At 35.4% G+C, this 19,106-nt stretch overlaps 1 protein-coding gene across 1 annotated transcript; it reads left to right on the top strand.

Annotated features, from left to right (window-relative positions):
* Nucleotides 1–1,007: 1,007 nt before the first annotated feature.
* Nucleotides 1,008–18,288, top strand: LOC145675991 (uncharacterized). The gene is made up of 2 exons (XM_081746824.1): nt 1,008–1,751; nt 10,431–18,288. Exons 1-2 carry the CDS (start codon nt 1,387–1,389, stop codon nt 10,909–10,911), a joined length of 846 nt encoding a protein of 281 aa, XP_081602950.1. The 5' UTR covers nt 1,008–1,386; the 3' UTR covers nt 10,912–18,288.
* The last annotated feature ends 818 nt before the right edge of the window (nt 18,289–19,106 follow it).

Here is a 19,106-nt window from a genome sequence, read left to right as displayed (position 1 = left end):
CAAGCACTACAAATCTATTCTGAGTTCTAATGCCTTCTGGTGAACCTACCTGTTGATATTGTGTGGTTTTTACATTACGCATAGTTTGCGACTTCAGATTGTATCGCGGTTTACTTTTATTTGTTTCGGCCTTTTCTTTGTCCTCCAATAACTGCGTTTCGTATTTACTGTTGTATATTACATTTACATTGTTTTTCCTCTGCCGAACATTTCCAACAAATTTCGATGAGTTTTTAGCTATTGGTTGGTTGACACTATTATGCACTGAATTAGGGACATTGTTTCTTTTCACCTGTTCAAGAGTGCTGCTTTCTTGCGAGTTGGGGTGTACATTAATATTGCGTTTTACAATTTCACTCCAGAATGCACTTGTATTTTCGTTTTGAGCGATCTGTCCATTATTTTGCAGAATGTCTTTAGATAATATGTCTATTATTAATTGTTTCGATAGAATTTCTTCTAGTTTTGCATTCAGTTCTCTTTGCAGTTTTTCACAATTAATACAAAATGAACCCTCCATTGTATAACATAAACAAAATTCTAACACAAAGAAGCTATAATTTTCAACATCAATGCGATTTTTCTGAAACCATAATTTCAGCGTAAACCGTAAAGTTAAAACAGGGTAAGCTGGCAACGCTGACTTTCATAGAGATTGCAGCTATGAGATTGCAAATGGCCGCCAATTTATTGTAATATATTTTTCAAAATTCTGAGAATCCACTACGAACTAATAAAATGAAATCTACACAGCTATTATTGTTTTGGCACAGCTTTACACTTTTATCCATTGGAGACTGGATTCTACATTTCTTTTACTCCAGATGGCTACCTCGCATTTAAAATACTAAAATAATACTTCTAGTGGAAACACAAATACAAGTTTTGTTTACGTTTCACAAATTATTCATATCTCAGTTTCTATCACTACGAAAGTACATTTTCGATGTTCTTCTTACCACTACATAATTCACAGATAAAATAGTGTAGAGTAAGTTCTTCTTAGAATAATATTACCACTAAAATTCTCGCAATAAAGCGGGAGCATGTCTCGACGCGTTCTAGCTAGTTGCACAATGACCCTCGTTCCGTTATCATTTTTCAGCTATTCTAATCTTTACATTTTACATGTTTAATTACCTTTCTAAATTGCCGATATTCTTGTTCAATACAGTGATAATGATACTATGCAAACTTTTGTAATGCTTACTACAAACAAACAATCAATAGCCGAGAGAGGAATTGTGGTTGATGAAGAAGAAGAAGAGTGGAAATATAAAGTTGCTTTTGTGAACGTACTTGTAAATCATTTCATTAACACTGGCAACGTAAAATATAAGGGGAGTATAAGAACAGTGTTAATTTCTTATTATATTTCAATTCACAATGGCTGGTAAGGCGTCTGTTAAGTTGGAATTGATATGCAAAGTTGAAATTGCTTATGACTTACCTAGTGATGATCCGCTCGAAGGGAGAGGGTGGACATACGAACTAATGAATGACAACAAAGAGTTAATATTATCTACAACGGAAGGAGAGGTATCAGCGGGCAAGGATACAGCTATATGCTCCTTGGATGTGAAACGAAACGTTGATAGGGTGAAACCAGAATTAGCACTAGAAGAAGATCCTGAATTTGAAAGTAATATAGAAACGCTAAGAAAGATTGTGGTTCAGGAGACTTGCGCGTCGTATTCTAATGACTCCCAACAATTAATAACAAAAAGTTTAAATTCAGTTCGGCCACAAAGGTAATGTTCAATTTTTCATTAACTAATTGCCTCAGATTGATAATACGGTTACATGGTTTCGGAAATTTTGTTGGTTAAAAGCAATACTTCACGAGAAATATTTAGGTATGGGAGATATCATGAACGTAAGTTAGTAGCCTACAATTTGGAAATGACATGGCACACGTAGACAAGCTGTATACCAAATAAAAGTAATAAAAAATTGATACGATCCATACAATTCTTATGTAGTTCATATCTTGATAAAATAATTATTTCTTTATTATTGGTTACACATTTCGTACTAATTGTTTCACATACTTAAAATATGGGTGCTCGACGATATTGTTTTATTTATATAGAGACTTATGTAAAATAACAAATAATGAGAATGGTAATTATCCTAAAATTTTACAAATGTAAACCTGTAATGTATTATATTCGAACATAAACTATGGACGTTTGTGATTTTATTTTGATTTAGGTCAAATGGGTCTAGCTTGATTTTTCCGTCGGGCTTCGAAAGACAAGTAAAATACAAGATAAAGAATATTTTAACCAACAATGGATGTTCATTATTTGTAGTGGTCCATACAACAGTTCATTTCATAGCTGCACTCATTTTTTCAAGAAAGTCAACTTTTTACATTCTTAGCAAATTTTTTTTAGGGTATGGACCTACATTTTTCAATATGGGATCACTTTAGGGGCTTGATGTACGTACATTATTTATGAATTATTGTTAAAACAACGCTAATCAGCATGTGCTAGATGGCCGGTAAAAATAAGATTGCTGTGCAGATTAGGGCATTACGCAGAATGTGGGTAAACAAGGATAGCGCAAAATTCTGTATTTAGGATGACTTACACGTCTTACGTGTTGAATGTGTTCTTGCTTGTATATTTGTGTTCCAAAGTAACACAATACATTAGGGACGTAACTTCTTAATTATATGGATCCCTTCATTCCCAAACATTTTCATAGTTCCGTGTTATGATTTGCCACACTAAATTTTGATACTTCATTTCGCTTACAGTGGTTACTAGCTACCTTGACAAGGGGTTACTTTGCACATCGGGCATTACTTCGCCAAAATATGAAGAGAGTTTCACAGTCCTCCGTCGCTAAAACCATGAACTGTATACACGAAGTTTCAACTACCCTCTACGATAGAACATGTAACTTTATTTTTGTGTTAATGTTGGGGTCAGCATCAGTTCTAATTAGAGGGAGCCTTTGTTGTTGTAGTGGCGTGGAAAACAGTCACTGTAAGGACCGCCAAATTTTAAAAGAATTTCCGTCAATGTTAAGTCAGTTTCGTTATATTATACATTGTAACTTGCATTATACAACGTAACTAATAACCGTTTGAACATTTTAATACAAATAAATTAGTAAAACGTTGGTTAAGCCCTACGGAGCGCCATTCTGTGCGTAATTATTTGACAACACAGGTTGTAAGTCATTCATTAAAAATACAGATTAATGAATTGGATCCTAAAACAAACGGTGCTGGCAATCTCTTACAGTTGAAGCTTGCAAGGTCCCTGAGGATTCGAATGAATCGCTTCTACCCTAAGACCTTACATACCACCCTAGTTGCATGCCTTCGGTATTCAAGTCATGACAAATCAGGGTTAATTTCCGAACCCTAATTGGGCTGTCAACATTCAGGCCTTGAGGAGGCATTTTAAGAAAATAAATGTAATGAAGAGGACGACAAGAAATACACCCTGGAAGGGGATTTAATGCAACAGCCTCACATTTCAAATCATCATTTTTTTAATCATTAGTATTACTTCAGGCCCGCTCGTACCTACAAAATTGGTACGTTTACAAATGTAACCTTTTAAAGAGCGCTAGCTTATACTTATGTGTGGCTTACTAGCAATTGCACTTATCTTTATCGAGAATAAAGTCACATCCAAGAGCATTTGTCACAATAGTGAAACACAAGATAACAGTAATATTAACTTGCTCATTAAACATTATTGTTGTTCAGGGCCTACTCGTACGTAGCAATCTTAATTTGTTCTCATAACATAAACCATAATTTTACCATATACTGCCTAACTGACGTAAGCACTCCGTACTATCAATACATCATAGTATCTGGTGTTTATCGTAGTAAATGGTAACGTGGAATCGTAAACGGGCTTCCCTTTTTCTTTTTCTCGAGATCGGTTTATGATTCCCGGCACAAGAATACAAGAGTTATTTTCAAATATCAAAAAGAATAACATTTAATTTACTTTCTCCAAATGCAAATCAAAACTTTAATTATTTTCTATAAATCCAAATCAAAACTAATTATTATATCAAAATCTAAAATCCGAACATCAATTTTATTACTATTTTACTTTTCTCTAATTATGCCAAACATTAAAAATTAGAACAAAATTTTGAAATTTTAGTCAATTGCCGAATCTGCACATTAGCTGGGTCCCAACCAGGCGTCCGACTGGTTTCATCACTTTAATTTTATAACGAAAGTAGGGATGTCCCTAGGGGATGAACTATATTTTAACCTTCAACTCTTCTTAACTTATAATATCGCTTTCTCTGAAGTCAATTAACTTCAGGTAATATTAGTCACATTGAATGCACATTGACTTTTCATAGTAGACTGCATATATATATCGAACAACGAGCAACTTTATCAAATTCAAGGTTATTGTCAATTACTTTCAATATTATACTAAATTGTGTTTAACTTACAGTATTTTGACGGCGACTTGATCTTACATTACAAATTTTGCATATTTTCTCATTATACAATCACAACATCAGATGAAAAAGTTCACTATCTGAAGAGCACATTTTTTAATTACCCAAAATTTTAACTTTATGATTAATTGTAGCTATTACTAGTACTTCTCTAATTATGTTCGTAATTTTATCTAATTGCCTAACAAGTCTCTAAATGCTTGATTGTATGGGGACAGTTAATATTAATATAAACATAAAGGAGAATGATTAAAAACTCAAGCAAAATTTGATAACAAAATTTTATTATGAAGTATGGTTCCCAAAACTGGAAAGACCTAAAAAAAAAAATACAAAACTTAAACATCCTAATAAGAATTCGATACTGAAAGTCCGCATCCAAAACGGGATAGCCATACTTTTCAAAAGTGGTGCGGTATTATTACAATTTCAAAGTCGGAAATCGCGTTCTGAATCAATTACCTGTTTAAAATTTCCAATGCTGTCTCTCCCATCCACATTCATCTTTCATCTCCAAATGCTGTAAGGAAACCATAAAACATGACATCTAAGTAAACGTACCTGCTTGTTAGGCGATATTGATGGTTTCTTGGACTGGTGCGTCAGTGGCGGTGGGCACACACTTGATTCTGAAAAGTAACCTTCTAAATTCGGGGAAATAATCAAATAAATAAACAATAATCCTTTTTTCATAATCTAAAAGTTTAAAAGTTCAAATTCGGTATTTCTGATTTCTCATCTCTTTTGGGGTTTAACCCGAGTTGGGGTGAAGTTCACGGTTTTTTTTGTGCTAAGATTTTAATTTTCCATCTGTGCCGGTTACGCTTGCAAGATGTAATTTAGCACGGTTACGTGTACTTTTCCAGTTAGTTTGTTTAATTTCGGAACTTTTCTCCTTTTTACAGCGTATTTACTGAACTTCCACGTAATGACACGCCTTCCTTTGCGACGTTTGGATTTACGCTGCATTACGATACCTGCCATAAATTTCTTTTTAGGTTTGCGCTTACTATTACTATATTTTGCCATGTAGTTTATTATACAATGTTCGTACGTGTTTTCGCTTAAGCTTTTTAGTGCTCTTCGGAGTCGATGTATACTTCTTCCTCATGTTTGATTCGAAATAACCTCGCCTACAGCTCGACTTTAATTTGCATGTAGTTCGTCTTTGACCGAGTTTAGTGCGTTCCGAATTACGCTTACCAAGGAACTTTCCTTTTATTCTCAACTTATTTCCTTCTGCACGCCTAACGTGTGGTTGTGCGTGCTGAGAATACGCTGTACGTGGAGGTCGACGCACATTGTTTTCATAATGAGCAATCAACATGTCTACATTTTGTGTAACACTACACTTAAACTTTCGCTTTTTACAATTTCGCAATATTGAAGTACTAGCTTGAAAATTCAAATATTTCGGCAACTGAAAATTAATAATTGTTGCATCTGATGTACTGATATGATCACGTCTTCTCATTTTGATTCTTCTGATTATGCTCCTCGAAATCGAGTTTACCTTAATAATGTATTACGAAAACTCAACTGGGTATCATTGGCCATCTTATTTTTCTTCTTAACTTTGGTGTTACATTTCGGTTCTATAACGGAAATATACTTTCGACTGCGTGTGCTTTATTGGAAGTGTTACTTCTACGCTTGTTTACGGTAAACATTTCCGACCGATATATTATGTACGAGACCTTCACTACGTAAAGCAGAATTCGCTTGGCGGGTCTATTGTGAATTTGAAGTCGTTTCCTTCTACAATACTCAAAGCTGATAAAGTCGGGATGGATTTGCAGCACTCAAATGCAACTTACGTTAGACATACACTGTTACAAAGACATATTTGAAATTGTTAATTCGCGCAAAACCATTTGCCTGCGACACAAAACCGACAACACTGTAACTTCGTTATCACACAAAATCATCAATTCAACTCTCAAGCCTTCCCTGGCTTTTTCGAGAGGGTGGATACGCGCAACCTGAACGCTACCGCTTATCATGTGTGAAACATCGGTATCCCTTGCCGGCAAAAGAATTAAATTAGAAACAATTTGTTACAGGTACGCGTAACGATTGTTCTTTTTTGCTATCTCTACACTGCATACTTCCTTTTCCTGACTGTAATCGACTTTCTGGTTTATTTGGCACATTTCTTTCACAACTTGGGCTGGCTCGAATTCAAGACGGTTTCTTTTCCGCCTTGCACACTTTTATTTTGTTGGTTTGCCTACACTCAACCTGTGCCGTTCGCATGTATTCATAGAACAGAGTGAGACCTTTCTTTCATTCCGCTACACTATTTTTAAACTCAGCAGTTACTGAATCAAGAAGATTGACCGCGTTAACTAATTCAGAGAGTACTTCAGTTAAGGAGTTATTGGCTACTTTGATATTATTACGTAAGCTGTCTGCTTTGACATTCAATTCGCTCTTTCCTACGCTCCCCGATCGTTTCTGTTAGAGGCTTTTGAAGTTCACCTACTGATTCATGTATTTTTTGTCCTAGGCATCCAATATTCATTACCATTTTTGAGTAATGGTTTCTAATTGTTTCTCTAATTCCTCAGTCAACATTGCTTGAAATTGTTCTAAAACACTAGCCTCCATATTGATATGAGTTACGAGCAACTAATTCAAAGTACAAAAAACTAAATGTCTGAGTTTAATACGAAAATAAGAAACATGCACATAAAACATGAAACACTAAGAATTTTGATATTACGACCATTAACAACCAATCCTTGTGTTTACATCTCAGGTTTCACTTTGCGAAGTGCTTCAATATAAAACTAACACAGATGTAAACCAGTACCATATATAAAATATTTTCTATAACTATTCTATCAGGCTTTGATTCCATTTTGTACTAATACACAATAACACACTCAGCAAGGCCATGTGATAATATTTGAAAAACAGAATCACGTGACAGTTTCTACACAATAACTGTGTCTTCATCAGACTTCCACTCCTGGTTGCTGGGAGTTTGTCATCACTTATATATACTGTCCGGAGATCAATTTTAATTAGGTTCCGCCCCTTCTTTAAAAAGTAACACTTGTCTGGCTTTCACTTTCACTTTTTAGCTGCACACGTGTTATATTAAAGATTTACTTTTTTCCGCTGGATGCGTCCTTTCCTCTAATTATCCTTGTTTACCTTGTTATTTTGTTTCTCTTTCTTTCTTCTTCCTTTTAATCTTTTCTTTAAGCAGAATCTTCTCTCACTCCTTATTTATCGAGAATCTTGCATTCCAGTTCATCACCTTGCGTCCTGCTTTCATAATCTCTGGCTTCCTTCCATTTTCTCACCAAAGTCCTGTTCTCTACTTCTATGACCTCTGCTTCTTCCCACCCTATCCTGTGGTTTTTTCTTTCTGATGCTTGTATATCGCATTGTTGTCCATTTTCAATCTTACAACATCCTGGTGCTGCTTAATCCTTTTTTTGCATTTTTTTTGTTTCTCTTATGTAAATTTTGTTACACTCCTCGCATCCTACTCTATATATTACTCCCCCTTGATCTTTGTTCGCTATTGCTTTTCTCTTTTTTCTTCTGACTAGTTCAATTATTCTGCTTCCTCTTCATTTGTACGTCCTAATTCCTGCTTTTCGAAACATTCTCTATATGGTCTCTCTTTGCTTGCACAGTTATTGTGTTGAAACTGTCACGTGATACTGTTTTCTTTTTACATATTATCACATAGCCTTGCTCAGTGTGTTATTGTGTATTAGTATTAAAACATTTACTCTTATTCATAAATGCACATGAAGGTGCATAGTGTAAAACATGTATGTATGTGTGTATACTCAATCAGTTGTTTGCTATCCACTCACATCTACATAGAATTAAAAATCAACAAGAAAAATTTTTATGAGCTACATTAATCTCTATGTTGCTCTCAAGGTCAAAACATATTTACTTACATGAAAAATCTACATTACTCAGTTCTTGTTTTTATCTATCACTCTGCTTTATTTTTAATTAATTTTGTTCGCCGAGGATCTGATAGAAATTGACTGTCGACACTAGGCTAATCAGATCCAAACTTAACACGTTATCTGTATAACTAATGGTATTGTAAAAGCAGTTGTAGGAAGATTGCTATAATTTAATCCTGAAAACGGTCGCCATGTGGTTGAAATCGTGTTTTTTGGTAGTTGTTAGATTCTTGTAAATATAATCGTAACCTTCACATTGATTTTCGTCTTTTTCCCAACATTTGTCACTTGTTTATTGCATTTATCCAAGTTTTGCTACGGCAGTGTGACGTAATATTGAGGTCTCAAATATTCAGTAATAATAATAATAATTCAGTAATAAGTATAGGTAACAAATTCCGTATGAGGACACATTGTATTAAAGCCTGTAAAATAACCCGTAGCGTAAGCCATATGTTACAAAATAGTCGGGATTGGAGAGAAGTGTCAGGACCAACAGCACATACCCTCTCGATACGTTCCTACAACTAGCTAAATGTTATAACGGAAAGTTTCCCTACAACTAGCTAAATGTTATAAAGGAAAGTTAAATGTTATAACGGAAAGTTTCCAGGTAATTTTGGTGTAGAAAGTAGCGATTCTGAACTCAGAAGAGCCGTAATTACAGTTGCTTTTAGTAATGGTTATGCTGGCTAAGCTAAAGAAGATGTCGAAGGGGTTTCGGGAATGGGGTTCCGTACCATCATGAGACACCTCTACAGCTACTCAAATTTAAACGAAAGATTTCTGCTAATATTTCGTGTAGAATATATTCTACTGTACGTTTTCAGGAAAAAAACTGTAAAAAAAAGAACTGAATATAATTGAAAACTAAAGCTTGTAATAAACTAACTTGTGAAGTTTGCAGATGTAATTAAAAAAGTTTTGCTACAAAAATATATACACAGACCATAATTCAGTGAGCTCTGAAATACAAACTATCAAAATGATGTATAAGATTCAGTCTAAAGAGCAATTGTTGCTTAAAGAGTGGCATACACTATTTCTAGAATCGAGATAAGATGAGAAATGTTTATGATAGTTTTGGTCTCGTCTCGATTCTCATCTTCAAAGCATGACTATAGTGTGAGTTAACCTTGTCCCGTCTCGAATTAAAATTTTTCATCCAGATTTTGTTTGGTTTGTTTTAGAATCGAGATGAGAAATTCGTCTTTTGATGGGCAACATTACAAAAAACCAAATTTTTTTTTCTGCCTAATATCACGTTTCTGCTTGTAATGGTACGACCTGAGCGATAATAAGTTTTTAGTTTTTAAATATTCTTCGAGATAATTGTTATTATTATTAGTATTACTCCTGAAAATTTGATAGTTCAAGTGCTGAAACAAACGAGTATTCAAATATTTGAATGTAATGAAGCGTGTGTTATCGCCGATCTATTTCCATCAAAATTCCTAAAGTAAAAAAAAAATGCTTGACGTGTATTTAGTCGAAGAACCTCGAGATTACTGGTCAAGCCCCTAGACCACTGAACCATGATCACAACGCTGTAAATGATTCGTCTTTAGTCTTGTTACTCTGTGTCTCTGTCTCAGCTTGGAAAGTTGTATGTAATTTTTTAATTGGTTTCAAAACGCCTTTCTTGTTTTTCTGATGATAAGTGAATTATCTTCGGTACAGTTTCTATTAATACGTTGAGTTGTTCTTAAACCTTTGGATCGCAAGTTGGTTGTTTTCTCCCCACGAAGCTACACATAAGACAGATTTAATTCTCATACTGTGCATTTGTGTCAAGACAGCCGACAATACCTGGTCATAGACTTATGTCCGCCACGATATAAATGATAGTTTGATATAGTGAAACAAACTACAGCAATTTATTTTGAAACAATAGTGATATGGTACTCCATTTCATATTTCTACAATATTTAATGTAATAAAACATGTAATATAGCGAATGATTACATGTTTCTTGCTACTTAATCATTATCTCCTGTTACATTTCATTGTTTGTTGAATTTGTTACAGGCGCGATAATATCTTTGCTTACCACGGAGAAAGGATAACGTTTACTATATTAAATAAAACCATTTCTCATTCTCATGAGGAATCTGATACTTCGACGCAGTTTGGCAAAGGATTTCATCGATCACGTTTGACAAAAAATATGGTGACACAGGAAAGTGAAAAGCGTCATGCGTCCCAAAATAGTGATAAACGCTCTAGTCAAAGTTCAACTATGTCTAGTGGTGAGTTAGTGCATTCAGGTGAAAAATCTCACATTTGTTTAGTATGTGGAAAGGAATTTAGAGGATGTTCAAGTTTGGCTACTCACATGGTGATTCATACAGGAAGAAAACTACACACGTGCCAAGAGTGTGGCAAGGCATTTAATCAACGTTTAACTTTGGCTACACACATGTTAATACACACAGGAGAAAACCTCACACGTGCCAAGACTGTGGTAAGGCATTTACTCGACGTTCAAATTTGGCTACACACATGTTAATCCACACTGGAGAAAAACCTCACTTGTGCCATGAGTGTGGTAAGGCATTTACTCATCGTTCACATTTGGCTAGACACATGTTAATCCACACGGGAGAAAAACCTCACACATGCCAAGAGTGTGGTAAGGCATTTACTCATCGTTCACATTTGGCTAGACACATGTTAATCCACACGGGAGAAAAATCTCACACGTGCCAAGAGTGTGGTAAGGAATTTACTCTTCGTTCACATTGTATTTTATGCATAGACGATCCTAAGTACATACAAAGATTTCTTACTGCCAAATTTAACATACAGATTTACTTAAGCTGATAGCTTCATTGTTGATGTTGATAGCTTCATTATTCAAAATCTATAAAAAAAAACTGTTGACTTAACCAAAAGTTTTCATATACCTTTCATTGTCCGATTGCGTAGTCCCACTCTGGAGCTATACCAATGCATAACTTGTCCATATTACAGTAATATATCGAAAATGTAAATATCACCTATATCAACAAACGCTTCCAAACTCAGCACCCTTTATTCATGCAATATATACTACCACACTTTAGACCCCACACCAAATCGCTATCAGCATACTCCTTGTCCCTAAGGTTTACGCTCTGTCAATACACTTTACCCTCGTCAGGTTCATTGTTCTTAACCGTATAGTGGTAAGGTGAAAAATTTTTTTATGAATGGTAACATTTTGCCTCCTGGATCCAGGAACATTTTTGTCTGATAAGATGTGAACTTGGATTTAAATTTGTATTATATTTACAATATTGAATACAAACACCAGACAGCGAAACTGTACATTTTTATTGAGGCTATATTTTTCTAGTTAAAATTAAGTTCAATAATTGTTATTTTTATTGCTTATATACCGGCACTAAAAATAAAATATTGATTAACTAGAAAGAAGTAAACCAGGATTTCTCCTAATAGCGGTATATCCAGGTTTCAATTCTGAAGCATTTTTGCGTGACTTAGGCAAATCCACTTACAGAACTTTTGGCAAAATATCTGCCCTTACTGCGTTTATACATGTAACATCGTTCTCGCTTTCCTACGTGAGGAGGTACACAAGCATCTTCTTCTAGAGTCAATCCCAAAACCTTGCTGTGTTTGCTGAATGTATAACATTACTATTAGTCGGTTCTACATTTTAGAAGTGATAAAATCACGTTATTTGCCATCGTGTAGTATTTCTTTCTTCGTCATATTCAGTAGGTATCTGGTCAACTATGTCGACCCCACCTTTAGTATCGTTGTAAAATGTGACGATCTCTGGCTTCCTGTTATCTCTGGTACTCTCGTCTAATTTGACGTGATTCTGCATACTTGAGATCAGCACTAAACACAGATTTTTCTTAGATGCATACGAACCAATGGTGCAGTTCTAATGAAAACCAAATACACTACTGTAGTCTTTCCTTCGTTTGGCATTCACAAACGCGGGGGCAACTCTCTTGTTTTTACGAATTGACCCTATAATAATTAACTTACTGTCTCATTCCATTTATTTAACCAAATTGCAGCTTGTAAACCGATTATTGTAAAAAGGTATCTTTGCAAGATGAACCATGAATCTGTTGACACAATCTCTTCACTACTTCTTCAGGTTTGTTATCTATCTGGAACGGGCCTTCTGGTTGTGTCCTCACATACACTTCTATATTTGTTGTGGAGTATAATGTTTCACCAACAAGAATAAAAATTTTAATTCCACATTTTGGAGGTATTTTAGGCATATAAGTACGAAATCTACATCTTCTCCGGATTCCGACAAGTATCTCACCCAAAGTTGCTAACATACAAATTAAGAAAACTGTTGTTGCAGTTGTTTACAAATAACTAAAAAAAGTCACGAATTGGGGATAATCTGGGGCTGAAGGTTACATCTGATTATGTTATTCATTAGCATCTTCCACTTTTTCATCCATCATATCCTCCACAGTAATCACTTTCTGCTCAGTTTGGCTTCTCCGGTTCCCATCATCACATAGAGATGACCCTACGCAAAACACACATTCATTTGTCTGATTAACAATACACATGTGTTAACCTGTGCTTCGCACCTCCGCTCATACTCCGTCCTCGTTATCTCTTTACACATTTTTTTACTTTCTCTAATTGTATTGTATTTATATTGAATCAATCTGTCTATATTAATTTGTGTGTTATATATGTTTACTTACATTATAATGCCAAAGATCAAAGTTCCATACGCCCATTTTTCTTTTTCTTTTTGATTTTTTGTTAGTTTTTATACCGTATAATTGTAAAATTTCGATAGAGCACAGATCTCTACTTACACTTTGTAAATAAATTCTTTTCCATCACTCACGTTACAGAGGGCGTAACCTTCTCATAGGTTGATAGTCACTTTGATTTGCCGGTAAAACGTAGTGCATTTACATACTTTCTCAGCTGGCGCACGTGTAGTGAGGCGTAGCTGCCAAGTCTAAACTCTATTTATTGCACTCATGTGGGCGCACAGTGATGCTAATTCATTAACAGGCGACAGGTTGCAAGAAATTGAGTTTTCCCCAGCGTAGTTTGGCTGGAGTTCACAAGTAGTATAATTTTTGATCATCATTATAATCATTTTCACTCTTATCCTGTTCTCATCACATAGTTTTGAATACTGTTTCAGTTCGGTTACTTTACCGCATATGATAATTGACGATGGAAAGTCTTTCATACATCCTTTGAAGATAAAATTGCCGGTGTGGCTCAGTTGTAAAGCGTTCACCTCTGATGCATGGGGTATCGGGTCCAAACCCTGCTCCCGCCAAGTTAACTTTGTGGTGGACAAACACCGTGTGCTTGGTTTTCCTCGGAGTTCTCCAGTTTCCTCCCACTTTCTTCATTCCACAATTTCATTCATGCTCAGCATACACTGAACCAAGTTCCCAGAGTTCTCGTTCTCCGATTAGTGGCAACCACCAAGCATCATCAACGAGTTCACTTCCATTTAAGAAGCATACAAATGCACATAGCATCTCGAGCTCCGACTCTGACTCCAACCAGCTTATCCTCCTCTGCAGCCTGTCTATAGCTTGCTACAACAAAACTACAATCCAAAGTACTTTAGTTCGAAGGTTTTACTTCTCTAACTTTTCCAGTATTGGCAACGCAAAGATATTTCGCAAATGTTAAAAACAAAAAAATGGATTCATCATTAAATCACAGTCGGCTAACTTCGCAAAAAAATTCGTGACCATCCAGTTTCCAAATGTTCAGGAAAACTGCAACTTTAAACTTCTCTCAACAACATCCGACACTGGCAACCTCAGCCATATACCATGTCAATAGTAGTACGAGGGGTCCCACAATCTATAACACTTGATATATAGGCTAAACTTCCTAAAATGGGATACACCTTTAAAAATGCATCCGTATTCGCAACAATCAGAGACCAACGTACATAGTTCGAATTCTGAGAACATCACAGGATACTATCAACGACCTTTTGCATAAACAAATCTTAATTTTCAAGAAGAGATGCCGATTTGAACAATCTTACTCATTACGACCAATTCCTCTCCCAGGTAAACGCTGTCAAGAAAACAAAGTACATCCTACTAACAGGTGCAACCTATGAACCTGTTATCCTACAAAGAGGTGCACACTTTTCCTTTTCCTATGAAAACTGTCCGAATCTGCAACAAGTTCCAATCTGCAACACTTGGTATCAATTCCCGCCTCCGAGATACAGCTACAGGTGCAAGTCTCGGCTTGCTCCAGAAGAACTCAGGCCGAAACTTGTAGTACCACTATTGACTCATTATGTTCAAAATCAAAAAAGTGAGACTTCAAAAGACTAATCAATTTCTTTATATGCATAAACTATTAGCATTTGTCACCCACACTCTTCAAAACGTTCGTCTTTTGCACAACCATTAATATTAAAACACGTTCAGCACGCAGCTCGGAACATTCTTCGCTTCGATTTTCATGACACTTACAGTGGTTCGTACGTGCACTTACATGTATCTCTACCCGAAACAACTATTTAATTTCATAGTGATCATGTATCTAGTTATTCGACTATGACTTTTATTTCTATTTCTCAACATTCTCTTGTACTTACCTCATAAACTCATATTTTAACAACTATTACACGAGGAACAATTTGACACATTACTTATCAGTAAAACGCATCTCCCTCCGAAACTTAATTGCAAATTTACCGGCTATCAACTCATTCCACACGATATGAAGCTTCCGGCTCGATGCGCAACTAGCGGCGTTACAATACTATTTTATTCTTACCCATGTAATATTTTCCATAAGTAGAAGCTTTGCTTTATATATACTTAAACACAAACAAAATATTTGCTGAGCAAAACAATATATTCACATAAAAATATTACATACATGTTACAGTTTCGCCAACTAACATTTTGGAATCATCAGACACTATGAGATACATGAGAAACGTGCTGTCTTATATACACACAAGAGCTGTGATATCTTGCTTCTGATTGGCTCCTGGCAGCAGCCAATCCACTTCAAGTATTCTAATTCGTATTTCCCTATACCGAGGCTTCCTATCTGTTGTAAATTACACACACACATCCAAAGGATAATTTTGGCACAACTAATCTAAACTAACAAATAATTGGCATAAATAATTAAATAATATTATAACTATATATAAATACACGTAAATAAATAAATATATAAATAAACAGATAAACATACAATTACTCATACGCTTAAAAAGACAACACAAATACAGTATATACTAGTGTTAGGCGCAGAAACCCGTTTTTCGGTTTCCGGTATCCAAGAAAAACCTAAACCGGTTTTTCAAAATTTAAAAAACTGTTTTCACCGAAAACGGTTTTCTCCACAAAAAAATGGTTTTGGTTTTTCAAAAAAGCGGTGTCGTTTTTCTTTATACCCGGTTTCGGTTTTCTTCAAAAACCAGTTTCGGTTGACCGAAACCGGTTTAGGTTTTCTTCATTTTCGGTTCGGTTTTCATCGAAACCGGTTTCGGTTTTCTCCAAAACGGGTTCTTGTATTCTTCAAAAACCGGTACGGTTTTTGTACTGAAACCGGTTTCGGTTTTCTTCAAAGCTGGTTCAGGTTTTCATCAAAACCTGTATCAGTTTTTCCAAAACTGGTTCTATTTCTGACCAGAATATTTTTCGTTGTTCTCCGGAACCCATTTCCTGTCCACAGATAGTTTTATGTGTTTTCCAGAACAGTTTTGAGTTTTAGTTTTTACTAAAACCATTGCGATGTTTACCGAATCCGGTATTGGTTCCTTGAGAATCTACATGTGTTTTAGATCAAATTGGCTTAGTTTTCAATCAAAATTGGCTTCCGTTTTCATCAAGAACTTCCTTTGAGCTTCTAGTTACATCCAGTTTGAACTTTCATCAAAACCCAGTTGGGATTTTTGTTATAACGGTACTTTATTATTATTATTATTATTAGTTACGTTTAAAAACATGTTTTTCCATCGATTCAATATTCACTCTTCTGTAAATTTCTAGTTCTTTCGAATACAATTACCTTCCTTATTATCAATAGATTTTTAGAACCTGGATTTATTTTAATTAGACTAGCTTAACCTGCACTCTCTACACAACGATTCATTCACATATGAGCTTGAATCTCCTTGTCATTCCTCACAACATCTGTACATCTGTACATGTCCCCTTATAGACACAAATGAAAGACGTCTTGATAAAAATCTGCAAGGGGTACCACAAAGGAGAGATTTTTTCGATTATTTTTTCAATATCACGCACCGTTTGCCAGATTGAGCCTACTTCTGGTTGGAATTTCTAATTCATGTATGATCAGTGCTTTCTTTCTTCTTGCATGCAGTATGTAATAAGCAAATACATTACATACACAATTTATAACAATGCCACTGATATATGGTGTTCATTAGCAAAAGATTCTAAATATTAAAGATTCTCCATCACTCGAGAAATAGTTTTCTTCGATTTTCATTATCAATTGATCATGAAACAAACGCCTGAAAAATATACAACTATTGTATACAAACATGTTGTGTTGGAGTGTATAACTTATAGAATGTGCTATTTTTTAAAATGTCAACACTTCCAGTGTACCCTAAAAAATGTACTAAAGAAATAATGGCCATGTTTTTTAAATATTCAATTGGAACTGGGCCAATCTACACAAAATTTGGAATCGACCAGCAAAAATGGCATGATTCTAGCACTTGTGGCTTTCGAGATCTCATTGTCAAAAGGATTGGAGACAAACATATAAACTTTTCTTTGCACAAAACATATAAACCTAACATTTTAATATATATAGATATTTATAGTCACAAGTGATCAATTTAATGGGGAGAATACTGAAATGAAACACTATGCCCTGTATGATAGAGTTGCTTAATATTATGTAGTAGATAGAAGAAATGGTAATACTAGTACAAAAATTGCTTGATTTATTGTCTTCACGAATAAAGACAGACGGAGTCATTCCTATGGAGGCTCATCTACCGCCTTTTCAAAAATTACTGTGTATTGTTTCTTTGAAACAGCTCTTTCTTAGTACATTCTTTGAATTAATCTACTACAGCAAACTTTTTGGTTTGGTTGAAAACTGGATACCGAAAGTCCGGATAACTATTTACCAGTAAGAAATTGAAATGTATGTAGGCCTATTGGTGTTCATTTCCTGGACTCAGAGTACAAAATTATTGTGTAAATCAATTTTTTCAAGAGCTCTGAGCCCTCATTCACTAGCAGTTTTTGAGCTCGACACAACGTAATATTTGCGTTTAGTTTGCGGTAATGAAAAGTATTAATAAATAAGCATTAATTAATAGCTTTTTTCAGTTTTGTATTGTGCTGATGTACGCACATTTTGCTTTGCATGAACACAAATCGCTACCACGCAGTGGTCTCATGCAGTGACACACATCACAAATGGAGTGTTTTGTCGAAGCTTCGGATTTCTAAGGATGATTCTATTTCATTCCTGTGCAGTTAATGGAGAAATTTTGTGTCTTCTTTAAGGTCAAGTTGCTATAGTAGTAATTGCGTGACCTGACCTAACTTTTGATTATCCAATTTTGGGGCCACCATGGACCATAGTGAATGAATCAGGGATGCTTTGGCCCGGGATTGCGTCACCTATTGAAATTTTGCTTATGCTTATTCAGGGGCCATGCACGCTGGTGTAAATGAGTCAGAGGTACCTTGGCCATGCTATGACGTCATTCAATTGGGAGTATTGGAGCAGAGGTCATGATGATTCTTTAAATTTACTAAACATATGGTCTTGATGATTCATTACGTTATGAAATAGTACCGGTTTACGAAAGCTTTTTTTTCATTCAATTTTAGGGCATAAAATTTGGAGATTGTTATATCTTTGATGAGATGGACTAACATGGGTACAAATGAAATCTTTAGTTTTACGTCCCACAGTTAGGCTAAAGGAGACGGTGACGATAAGAAATGAATGAAAGTGTGGGAGAAAATTGGAGTATCCCGAGCATAACGTTGTCCACCACAAAACTATTTTGCGGGTTTGAACCACGGACCACATACAGCAGAGGTGAACGCTCTACCACTGAGCCACCGCACCTCTACTGGTATGAATGAATTAGAGGTAGTTGGTTCGAGCTAATATGTTCGTTTGACGTCATTGAACTGGGATTTTTAGCTTGGAGCTTATGATGGTTTGTTTCGTTCCCTTTTATGGGTATAAAATTACCAAACCAAGGTTGATGACCTATTACATTATGAATTAGTAGACCCCAGTAATAGTATAAATTAGTATTAGTATTAATATGAAACTCGAAAACTTTTGAGTTCCTTTGTGGCTAACCGGTTAGCGTATGCGTCTTTCACGTGGGAGACCGGAGTTCGATTTCCGGAAGGAGCTCATGATGTTCGGATTTCACGTTAATTAGTAGGTTCTATTTTCGCTGCTGAACTTTGGAAGGATTACTTGATTTTTGGTTGTTATCCTTTTGATGAGATAGACTAACACTGGTGCAAATGAAATCTTTAGTTTTACGTCCCACGGTTAGGCTAAAGGAGACGGTGACGATAAGAAATGAATGAAAGTATGGGAGAAAATTGGAGTATCCCGATCATAATGTTGCCCACCACAAAACTATTTTCGGGGGATTTGAACCAGGGTCCCCATACAGCAGAGATGAACGCTCTAACACTGAGCCACCATGTCCCTTATTGGTGC

The sequence above is a fragment of the Thermobia domestica genome, chromosome 18 (assembly GCF_964235325.1).
Source record: "Thermobia domestica chromosome 18, izTheDome1.hap1.1, whole genome shotgun sequence".
In the NCBI taxonomy this organism is placed as follows: Eukaryota; Metazoa; Arthropoda; class Insecta; order Zygentoma; family Lepismatidae; genus Thermobia; species Thermobia domestica.
The sequence above is the reverse complement of the archived record's forward strand: the minus strand, read 5'-3'. Positions and strand labels throughout refer to the sequence as shown.

What these genes read in the sequence shown, in the direction of transcription:
- LOC145675991 (XM_081746824.1), top strand. Translation starts at nt 1,387, where the DNA reads ATGGCTGGTAAGGCGTCTGTTAAGTTGGAATTGATATGCAAAGTTGAA. An exon ending in AATTCAGTTCGGCCACAAAG is followed by an intron (nt 1,752 to 10,430) that starts GTAATGTTCAAT and finishes AATTTGTTACAG; the next exon opens with GCGCGATAATATCTTTGCTT.